Source organism: Sinocyclocheilus rhinocerous, unplaced genomic scaffold (assembly GCF_001515625.1).
Source record: "Sinocyclocheilus rhinocerous isolate Xijiao unplaced genomic scaffold, SAMN03320098_v1.1 scaffold1312, whole genome shotgun sequence".
Taxonomy (NCBI): Eukaryota; Metazoa; Chordata; class Actinopteri; order Cypriniformes; family Cyprinidae; genus Sinocyclocheilus; species Sinocyclocheilus rhinocerous.
In genome coordinates, this window is record NW_015639805.1 from 650446 (window position 1) to 662105 (window position 11660).

Below are 11660 nucleotides of genomic sequence, written 5' to 3' on the forward strand. Positions count from 1 at the left end.
ACAGTTTAAATAAAGTAAAAATCAGCAAACAATGTGGAACCAATTAAATAAGAAACTAATGTTTAAAAAAACTTCCAAAATCACCTTAGATAAACGGCAAAAGTCAACAGGCTTTTCAAAATCCAAAATACTGCCAAACAGGCGTTTTTGCATTTCGTTTCGAAACTAAATCATCCGCCATCGTCTTGTCTGTCTCACCTCACCTCACTCTTCTTGTCAGTCAGCTCGACTCACTCTCCTCACTGGATAAATTAAATCTGATCTGTGATGCGACCGTCGTTCGGCACGCTGCATTGAGCAGCCGCGTTCAGTTTTTAATTGTAGTGTCTGTTCTTTCACTGAACTAAATTATTATTTTTTTTTACTATAAAAAATCAAAACGACGGTGGGGGTCGGTGCCGTGGTGGGCAAGTGACGTAACCGGTGTTGCGGCTTAACAACGGTATCACCGTCAGCACCGTCTATCGCGGCAAGTCTAGAGTGCATTAAATTGATGTAGAAAATAAAGACATTTATAATGTTACAAAACATTTCTATTTAAAAAATGCTCTTTTAAACTTTCTATTCATCAAAGAATCCTGAAAACAAACTGTTTTCAATATTGATGGAAATAAGAAATGTTTCTTGAGCAGAATATTAGACTAGTAGAAAAATTGATTTTGAAAGATCATGTGACACAAAAAAATTGAATAATAGCTGCTGAAAGATTCGCTTTGGCATCACAGGAGCAAATTACGTTTTAAAACAAAAAACACGATTTTTACATTTGAATACTTTTTACTTTTATTTGCATTTGTATTTTTGATCGAATTAATGCATATGAAACGTCTTTCAAAAACATTTCACAAACTTTTGAGCAGAAGAAAAGTATGGGTAGGGTGCATTTTCTTAAACCGTCTCTTTCTGTCACAATACCTCAGGTCTGGGTCTGAAGGAGTTTTAGTAGACCTTAGTGACACCACACCCTCAAGCCCTGGCTCCACCTCCAGCCCCGACTCTGAGCTGCGATTGGCTATGGAGCTCTCGTCCCGGGCACAGGAGGAGGAGGAAAGGAGAAGGAAGGAGGAAGAAGAGGAATTACAGAGGATTTTACAACTCTCCTTAACAGAGAAGTGACCAAGTAAGATGAGGGAAGGAAAGAAAAAGGGAGTTCCTGTTATTGCCATTACCATTAAACCTTTTTATTTACACCCTTCTTCAGATTCAGCAGTTCTCTGTTGCCAGCCACTGACATACGACTACACATATTTACATATTGGGTTTGCAGCCAACATCCGAACATTTCTGCTGCTTTATCCTTAAACAATAAGCAAACATTTTGTTTCATGAGCATTTGACTGCATTTTCCGACTTCCTTTTCCTCCTTCAAAGAGGTGATCATGCATGTATTTTACAGGAAATCCAGTGCTGCTTTTTTAAGATTACATGGTAGAAAGGTTGTGACGTCCTTGAGTTTGTAGTCCTATGACTAGATAAAGTTGTATTGCTTGTTTTGACGCAAAGGAAGGTTGTTTTGCATTAACGTTAGCTTTAGGTTTATATTAATACTATATCTCAGGGTTAAACTGATACTCACCAGTTGTCGGTTCCTTTAAAACCATTTTATACGCAGCCAAGGAAAGTGAAAGAAATGTATGTTTTACACAAAGCAGTAGGACAGTACCATTTTCAGCCTTTTCGTGTGCTTTTGTCATTAGACAACTTCTGACTGAAGCATCTCTACCGTAAAGGCAATAAATCACACCGCCGTGCCTCGTCGGAGCGAGAGGCACTCATACAGACCGGGATATTTCTGAAAAGGCCTGTCCGATGTAAGCTGATACGCCTCAAGCTTTTAGTCTGCCTAATTTGTAAAATGATACAATAAAACCGCTTAGATCGCCATGAGTATGTTGTAATGCAAAGAATGAATGTGGCAGTACTGGGTCACTTTTCTGGCACCAACCAAACCTCATGCTACACTAAAGGACTAGGGGAATGTGTGACAAGAAACCCAGCTGTTTTTGTCTGTGGGGATGTGTGTGGTTGGACAGCATTGTTTGCTGAATGAGGTTCTGATGTGGTAAATGTGGAAGAACCTGCCCTGCTCTGTTTGGGGATCTTTAGGGAATCTCACGCTGTTCCTTCCTGTTGTAGCTGACAGTGCTATTTATTTTGTCAACGTGTTTTTTTTTTTCTTGATGTCTTGTCGACTTCATTGTGTTTTTAAAGCCTTATGAGGCTCAAAAGACGTCTGAGTATTGACTTGCAGCTTGCAGTATCTCTCACTACTTTCTGTATGAAGCTTGAACCGATTTTAACCATATCTTCTGTCACCTCATCCTATGTCATAAATGGACATTTATATTGCTTTCCTCTTCCTGTAGCTAACCAGTTTTTTTTCTTGATGTCTTGTCGACTTCATTGTGTTTTTAAAGCCTTGTGAGGCTCAAAAGACGTCTGAGTATTGACTTGCAGCTTGCAGTATCTCTCACTACTTTCTGTATGAAGCTTGAACCGATTTTAACCATATCTTCTGTCACCTCATCCTATGTCATAAATGGACATTTATATTGCTTTCCTCTTCCTGTAGCTAACCAGGATCTGAGGATAGTGGCAGCCACAGTCTCGCGTTTGTAATAGGGATGTTTTATATTAACAGGACATTGATTTTAGTTTCCTGTATTTATTCTAATGCTGCATTTAAAGAACAGAGTAGAATAAATCCGATGTTCTGGCTACGGTTATCCACAGACACAGAATTCCATTTCATTCTTTATTTAAAACCTAATTTAACTTTTGGTATTTGGGTAGAAGTCTTAACTCGAACTAATTGCCAAAATGTTTAATGGTCTCTACCGGATCAGGGTTAGTGTTGGTTTGATTCTCGGTGAATTGTCATGCTGCAAAATGCAAGAGAAAGTATCCTCTTTAAGCATGTTGAAGAAATCCTGAAGGCATTTGTAAACTGTGATGTATATTTGACACACACACAAAAAATGTTTTTACTTTAATAAAAGCACTTTATTGACTTTTTGGCGCTTTATTAACTGTGTGACAGTTGCATAGCAACGGCAAATCAAATAAAAAAGGTATAAAAGCAGTCAAGGTGGTCAGTTATAAACATTTATTTTTACTTTAAATTTTAAAAGTGGTTGTTCGTGGCACAATATCTGAAACTTCAAAATTACGAATATATCTTGCCATCAAAAACATGAAATTGCTTTTTTATATTTTTATTCATACTTTTTTTTAAATCTTAAGATTCATGCAATTCTTAATCATTTATTCATTTTAAGATTTTAATTATATTAGTTTATTATTAGTTATTGTCACATTACCTAAAGGGTCTGATAATTTATAAAGTCTTGTGCCTTATGAATTTAATTAAACAAACCAACAGATGGCACTGTTCTAATGCATACCTATTACCTATCTGAGTGCGTCTTCTTTTTTTAATTATTATTTCTTAAATGCTTTTTGTAGTGTCTCTTTTTCAAAAACATTATCCTATGGAAGTATTTTCTGGACTGTATTCAAAAGGAATTGAAAATTATAATTGTAAGTTGTATTTGCAAGTGTGTTTTCAATATGTGGACACCAAAATTCTGACATAATCCAATGTCCAAGATGACACCAAATATAGTAATGTTATTGTAAAAAGCGTGTATTAGAGGATGTGGCATGAAGGGGATAATTTACTGGCCTCATACACTCACATCTCATACAGATGTGGTTGTTGTTTATTCATCCAAGGATACACTTTCCCATTGAGAAATCTCGTGTAATGTGACATTTCTTAATAGGCCCCTGTGTTAGATGTGAGCGCTTGTCATGGCACCTCATCTGCACTCCCTTCTCAGCAGACCTTCGAGTGCCATGTGCTGGCAGAGGAAAGCTGTATGTCAGCAGTGGTTTGAGGCAGTGTGCCGTCTGTGGGAATAAAATCATGATTTTAGTGAGATCACATGTGGAAGTGAAGGAAATAACCGTTTCGAAGAAGCTGACTTTTTATGGCCTGTCAAATGCATCAAACTTTACATTAAGGCTGATTACATATCAAATTCATATCTGTCGTTTTTACATACATGAATATCCACTATTTTCGCAACGCTGAAGTAAGATATTTTCGGTGAATGTGCAAGTCTTTTGATTCATTAGCCACTATAACTAGAAGAATAACAAAGTGCAGTAAACAGTAAAACCTGTGTTAGCCTACCTGAAGCAAAATACAGAATGCTACAGCTTGTTCATCTTTGGCTTTAAAAGCTTTTAATGACTTTTTCAGGAAATAGTTCTTCACTCATTTAGGTTGTTTGACTTAATCAGCTCAAGTGCTCATTTCCGTGACTTCAGCTCAGCAGGTGTTTCACTTGTGGGCCAACTGCTAAAAATGTGATAAAATCATTGTGAAAATATATACTGTATATATATAAGTATCCATTTGTCCTCTATTTATCCTGTGTGAGGGAGAGATAACCTGCTCAGCAGATGCTGGTCTTATTGCATGTGACTGGATTAGAAGGATGAGTTGTTTCTCTCCTCTAATGAGAAAAAGACATTCACTCCGTGACTGATGGGACTGAAGAAAGCACACTTAGGCAGACAACAGAAATACTGAAGTTTGGAGCAAATGTGATGGAAGTGTGAATATGCTAATTATTCATGATAATATTATAAAAGCACTATGGTACTACTATACCAACTACAATCATATATTACTTTTAATGGTAGCTTACACTCTCAGGGGAAAAAAAGATACAAAGCTGTTACTTGTATCTTATTTACCCCTAAATGGTACATGGCTACCATATATATTAGTACTTTACATTTTGAAAGGGTGCCAGTTTTCTGAGTGCAATTACCTTTAGGCCTATAGAAGTATAGTAAAACATAAAAAAAATGATTTAGCACTGTTCCATTCAGTTATTTATTTTGAACACAAGCACATTCATACTGATTCAGACATTGACTTTCATTTAATTTATTCTATTCAGTAGCCGTATTCAAGAGGTCTGACATTCAAAAACCAGTCAAATATTAATACATATTACAATAAATACATGAAAATAATATTAAATAAAAAAAATAAATACGTATAAATTCAGACTGTAAACATTTTAGCAGCTTGCAAACTGTAAAAAAACACATCCTAATTTAGAACGCATGTGTTTGAAATCGTGTTCAGTTTTAAACATTTAAATTATAAGGTTTGGGGAGATCTGGACTTAATTACAGTGACGTTTAATCGGAGATCATGACTCGATTTAATTAAAGCGTTGCAGGGAAGACGCCAATGGTTTCATCAATATTAATTAGGTCATACTGACTTTGATTCGCAACCTTCCAATAGCGAAGGGTTGGATCCCGACTATTAAATAGTTCGCGCTGACGTTGCGTTGTTCTCGTCCAATGGCTTGGCTTGGCTCATTAATATTCAAAATAAAGCCTTCTCCATAGTAGCGTTCAGTTCCCGGCGAATTTCATCCTGAGGGCTTGTCACCTGCGTCGAAGAGGTTTGTAGACGCACACTGCCATTCCAATCATGACCACCAGCAGTGTGGACAGAACACTTATTAGAAGAACTGCAGGAGATAAAATGAACAAACAATTCAAATAAATCCACTGGTGCTCATCTAGTGCAGTGCATTACGATCATATTTTAACTGAGAGGCCAATTTAGCATTTACAAACGACAGCACATAAAAGTGAATCTATACTAAACTGTGCTGTCATGTGGTGACACAATGGCAGGTTCACCCTTTGTGGATGTAATAGGCCTGACACAGGTTCGCTCGCGTGTGTAAATTAAATTCTTACCCAGATTTTGCCTCAGCAGGACTTCATAGGGTCTAACATGTAATCTAGACTCTCCCAGCTGAGCATTTCCAGAGTGGAAAAACGTTATGCAGCAAGCGATGAGAGAAATCAGGCGTGCTGCTGACATTGTAGCGAAACAGCGAGCAGGATGCAACCAAAATCCACACATACAGCTCGACGCTTCTGGAAGGTCCTAACGCCGTCGGGTTAAAGGGATAGTTCACCCAAAAATGAAAATTCTGTCATTAATTACTCACCCTCATGTTGTTCCAAACCCATAAGACCTTCGTTTATCTTCAGAACACAATTTAAGATATTTTTGATGAAATCTGAGGGCTCTCATGATCATCCCAGTGCATGCCCTTTGCAGTTTCCAATGCCATTACACAAGTTGTGCCTAATTGATGTTATTGGGACAGACTTGTTAAATATTTACCATAAATTCAATGATGATGCTCTAGAGATTTTTTTTTTGTTTTTTTTTTGCACCTAATGCAGGTCACTCCCGGCCTAAGCAAAGTGGGATTCTGTTTGGCCAGTATTTTTATAGGCCTATAATGACAGGATATTTGACCATTGTCTAAAAACTAAAGCAACATGCTGGTGCTATGTTCATGTCTCTCATATTACTTCCATGTCTCTTTTTATAGAACTACTGCAGTCATCCTGCAACTCAAAATGTTTTCAGAGTAGGCCTATTGCCAAATATTGGAAGATTTTACTATTTTGCATCCTGAATAAAAAAAAAAATGTTGTTGAGAGGGACTGATTTGGGTACCTTGGTCAAATGAGTGAAAGATGCCAAATTTGCCAGCTTTTGAAACGGCATTAACTAGTTATAGTATGCAATTTAATGCCAAGGTAAGAAAATACAAAGCATAGTGTTATAAAAGAAAATGAAAATATTTACAAATTTTGTCTTGTTGATAGTTTGTTTTCTGTAGTAACTAACTATTTTTGCATAGGTTTAAAACTGACCAACAAGTATAGATAGTTTAAAATAAAATCTGTATTTCACATGTCCCAGTCATAAGCAAAATTAAAATGGTAATTTATGACCATAGAAATGGCTTACGTTTAGAATTGCATTCATGTTAAATTGGTACGTTTGTTATAATAACAGAATTTCTCAATCACAGACCTATAAATAAATGCAATTCACAAACCTTTTTTGTCAGCTGAACCCCTTTGACCTAAAATATTTAGTACTCTTATAGTACTCTTATAAATGTAAGTTAATGTTTCAATAATTTAATGTTCACGGATCTCTGATGTTGAATAATGATCACATTACATGCAGTTTTTATAGTTTCGATAATTTTTATGTTAAAATGTTTCATTTTAAGTCATCGTCAGCTTTTCATTAACTGTTTGTGAACCTTAGTTTGTTAAAGATTTTTCTACGGCCTTAACTTCACCGCATGAAACACTGTTATTGCAGGTCACATACAGTTTGTCACTCACTAGCCTTTTCCATGCAACTCTTGGTCTTTCAATATTGGTAATTAACAGAGGAGCACAGAGCCTGCAGCCCTTTTGTTAGGCTCCTCTGTAGTTGAGGTCCACATCTACTCCAGTCGCCTGCACTGAAGCCTTTGATCCATTCTGCGGCCTCTGCTAGAAGTGGCTGAATGTGGAATAGCATTATCTTTGCTCTATTCTCTCACCCCATACCTGAAACTGGCAGAACTGAGCCGCGTTTCCCAGAGCTGCGATTGGTGGCGATTGAAGATCTGGTCTTTAATAAAACATCTCATTTAAATGCCTGACACAATACTGTTCTCCTACCCCTTGTGTGTTTACAGATGCTGGATACTGCAGCTCAATGCAAATCAACATGTTAATTAAAGTGCTAGGCTGTTCACACTAAGAGAACGAAAGTGGGAATCACACATAGCATTGTAAATCTAGATAGATAGATAGATAGATAGATAGGAATGTTCAGTACAGCTTTATTAATTTTCCAAACATACACACAAGCAAAACTCTCTGCCACAACCTACAGTGCAGACATAGTATATATGAACCACATTTTGAACTATCCATAATAAGACCTTCATAGCAATTTAATATTTGGTCATATCCAGAGTTCAGTAACATCCTCAGTTCTTTATTTGGGGGAGGGGAAAAATGTGGGAAGAAAATGAACACGTTACACATAGCTAGGATTGGGGCTCAAGTTTTGTTAGAGAATGAAAATTTCAAACAGTCATGTAGTGTTATTTCAGAAGAAACCCTTATTTTTGTCTTTTTGTCCTTTTCTTGGTGAGGCACAATATCAATACAGGTTTTACAAAGAAGTAGCTACACTATTTAGTCTGAGTTAAGGCAGAAAAACACCAAAATGATTAAATCTTGACAACAGTTACTTCAGAAAAATAAGTGAGAAATGTGTATGAAGTTCTCTGTTCTCATTGGCTGAATTTCTCACAATGAGGTAATCTTACTTGCATGTATCTCAAAAAACATTTTGTGACTTGGAGGGTACATATGACTTACAATGTAAAAAATACCACTGAACTCTTCATCTTATACATAAACCTTAAATTAAAAAAAGAACATCAGTCATTTGTAAATTGCACAGATTATTTAATTATCAATTATAACTTACATTGAATGTTTTCTTTTTTCAGATTAAATCTAATCGTACACTCTAAAAAATGCTGGGTTGTTTTAACCCAACTTTGGGTCAAATATGGACTAACCCAACCGTTGGGTTAAATTTTTACATTAAATTTTTAACCCAGAAGTTGGGTTAGTCCATATTTGACCCAAAGTTGGGTTGAAACAACCCAGCATTTTTTAGAGTGTACGTCACTTTTGAATAGATCATTTTTTCTTTATATTTCAACTGGACAAATCCCTAAAACTATGCAAAAGTTGCTTAGTTGGCCGTGGAGACATTTTTGGAGACACTTTTTTTTGTGAGTTGCGTTCAGTTGTTTTTCTCTCAGTGGTCTAAGGTACAGGACTTAGGCCCATACTGTCTGTGTGGATGTCTGGCAGTGTTCTCTCTGGTCGCAGACACACAGCAAGACGCTGAAATTGAATTGAAAACAACATGTGAGCAACTTTACCCATTTTATGAATTTCAAGGAATGGGAATCACCCTCAGTTTGTTTCTTCATTCAAACAGATTTGGAGAAATTTAGCTTTACATCACTTGGATCCTCTGTGTGAATGGGTGCCGTCGGAATGAGAGGCCAAACAGCTGATAAAAACATATGGACGACTCCAGTCCATCAATGAATGTCTAGAGAAATAAAAAGCTGCGTATTTGTATTTGTCGCTTAATCCATAATAACGTGAAAAGTCCATCCCCTGTTGTTCTCTCACATCAAAACCCACCGACAAATTTGTTTAGAGCTGTTTTGGACTGTTCGCTTGTAAACAGTGTTTGATCTGCACATATTTCTCTCCTGATTCAGATGAGATGACTTTTTCACTGGAGAAATCAATATTATGGATAGAGGACTCTATCCTTAGCCTGAAGCAATGGTTTGAAGCTAAAGTCATCTTAATGATAGATTTGTTTCTTACAAACACACAGTTTTTCACTTCACGAGACAGTATATGATGGACTGGAGTTGTGTGGATTATTGTGATGTTTTTATCAGCTGTTTGGACTCTCATTCTGACGGCACCCATTCACTGCAGGGTGGCCTGAGGGTGAGTAAATTAATTTGGGTGAGACTTAGAAATTTCTCCTGAGATCTACAAGAATGCTTTTCAAGTGGGAGTAGTTGTTCATTTAGTCGACCAATGGTGCAACATGAATGTCTCACCTGTTTAAGAGAGCCTGGGGTCCACACAAACTTGTACACCATGTAGATGGGGATCCATATGAAGGAGGAAGCTCCTATGATGAAACCGACCGTGATGCTCCAGTCTGGGAACTTGTAGTCGAATAGTGAGAGAGGCTGAGGGTTCAACAGTGAGCTGATAATGATGTACTGAAGAAATGAATGGGAAACATATTCAGTGAGTTAAATTAGCACATAAAACTGTATAAAACAGTGTTATTACTTATTTAAAAAAAATGCAGTGGCTTTGCAGTTGCTTTAAAAAGCTCCATTTATCAAACATGAAAATGTACAGTATGTGGAAAATAATGTTTTTTTAACTTTAAACCGCATAAACACATTTCATTACACCAAATACACAAAATAATGTTCTTTTTAGCAGCATCATATGACCCCTTTTTAAGCTAAATTTCTCCAATTCCATTCTGATGAAGAAACAAACTCATCTACGTCTTGGGTGGCCTGAGGGTGAGTAAATTAATTTGGGTGAGACTTAGAAATTTCTCCTGAGATCTACAAGAATGCTTTTCAAGTGGGAGTAGTTGTTCATTTAGTCGACCAATGGTGCAACATGAATGTCTCACCTGTTTAAGAGAGCCTGGGGTCCACACAAACTTGTACACCATGTAGATGGGGATCCATATGAAGGAGGAAGCTCCTATGATGAAACCGACCGTGATGCTCCAGTCTGGGAACTTGTAGTCGAATAGTGAGAGAGGCTGAGGGTTCAACAGTGAGCTGATAATGATGTACTGAAGAAATGAATGGGAAACATATTCAGTGAGTTAAATTAGCACATAAAAATTTATAAAACAGTGTTATTTCTTGACATGTCATGTAAAAAAAAAAATGCAGTTGCTTTAAAAAGCTCCATTTATCAAACATGAAAGTTTTTCTTTAAAATGTCATATCTCATTTTAAGAGTGTTTTAACAATTAGGATACTCAGATTAGGGTCCTCTGTAGGTCACTGCAGTCTCTGTGAGTTCAGGTGGATTGATAAGTCTGAAAACATCTTTAGAGTGAGACTCTGATCAGATTATTTTAGATTCAAAAGGTCCATATCATCCCATAGACCCTACACACCCCTATGTGGTCTATGGAGAGTGGAAAATTGTAGAGTCTTGAAGGAACAGTGACAAATGTCTTCTCTCCAGCATTTCAAATAACCTCTCAAACACTGTCTCAGGAGATGAGACGGGCAGCCGTTTATCATGTTTGTTTGTTTTAAACGAAAAAAGAATAACAGGAAAATTATGAAAAAAATGATTGTGGAAATGTCAGCCGTGTGTGGCAGCTCCGGCCTGTTGAGATTAGCTATAATGCATGCAGAAGTATCAGGAATATTAGGCTATAAGGGTGCACGCGGTTTGACATTTGCAGACTGGGAATTGTGACTGTGTGGACAGGTGAGGGGATGAGATTATGAAGGTAATAAAGGGTGGAAAGGAGGTGGTGGGTGCTTAAAGAGTTTTTGAGAGCGTGAAAGATGACTTTAACATTTCACAAACTTTGCACATGCTGTCAGAACATCTTTGTTTAAACTTACAGCGAGAAAAGCTGGGCTGATGGCAACCCAACACACTCTCCAGAAGAGTCCTGGAGTATAGCCCAACATTGATTTGATATCATTGCTGAATCTGTTAATACCTGGAGAAAATGAAATAAATGGGTTTAAATACTGACATTTTTGTTTATGTACACTTAGACATGATGTTTAGACAAAATCATAGAAATGTTATAATAATACTATTACAATTTGAAATAAATGTTTGAAACTGTTTAAATTAAAAATGCTAAACTGTGATTCATTCCTGTGATGACAAAGATGATACTGCCATTACTGCAGTCGTTAGTGTCACCATAACATTTGTTATTATCAAAGTTCAAAAGGTTAATATAACTTAATATTTTAATATTTTTGTGGAAAACATGATTCTGTTGAAAAAATTTTTCACGATTCTTTCATGCATAGAATGTTTCAAACAGCATTTAGTGGACATATTTATATATATATTTTTTTTAATAAATATATATAATAATATAAATATTATATATA

General features: G+C 36.5%; 2 protein-coding genes across 2 annotated transcripts in view; one reads left to right on the forward strand and one right to left on the reverse strand.

Moving 5' to 3' along the window:
* Positions 1 to 3015, forward strand: part of LOC107752151 (ankyrin repeat domain-containing protein 13A-like) — a 25412-nt gene extending 22397 nt beyond the window's left edge. Inside the window, exons 12-13 of the mRNA XM_016568039.1 lie at positions 921 to 2182; positions 2375 to 3015. Of these exons, the coding sequence (XP_016423525.1) occupies positions 921 to 1116 (196 nt within the window). The 3' untranslated portion in view covers positions 1117 to 2182; positions 2375 to 3015. The remainder of the gene's footprint in view (positions 1 to 920; positions 2183 to 2374) is intronic.
* A 5678-nt stretch (positions 3016 to 8693) lies between these two features.
* The window catches only part of LOC107752152 (sodium-dependent serotonin transporter-like), a 10132-nt gene continuing 7165 nt past the window's right edge, over positions 8694 to 11660 (reverse strand). The window contains exons 11-13 of the mRNA XM_016568040.1: positions 11151 to 11251; positions 10187 to 10354; positions 8694 to 8838 (exon numbers count right to left, since the gene is read on the reverse strand). Of these exons, the coding sequence (XP_016423526.1) occupies positions 8758 to 8838; positions 10187 to 10354; positions 11151 to 11251 (350 nt within the window). The 3' untranslated portion in view covers positions 8694 to 8757. The remainder of the gene's footprint in view (positions 8839 to 10186; positions 10355 to 11150; positions 11252 to 11660) is intronic.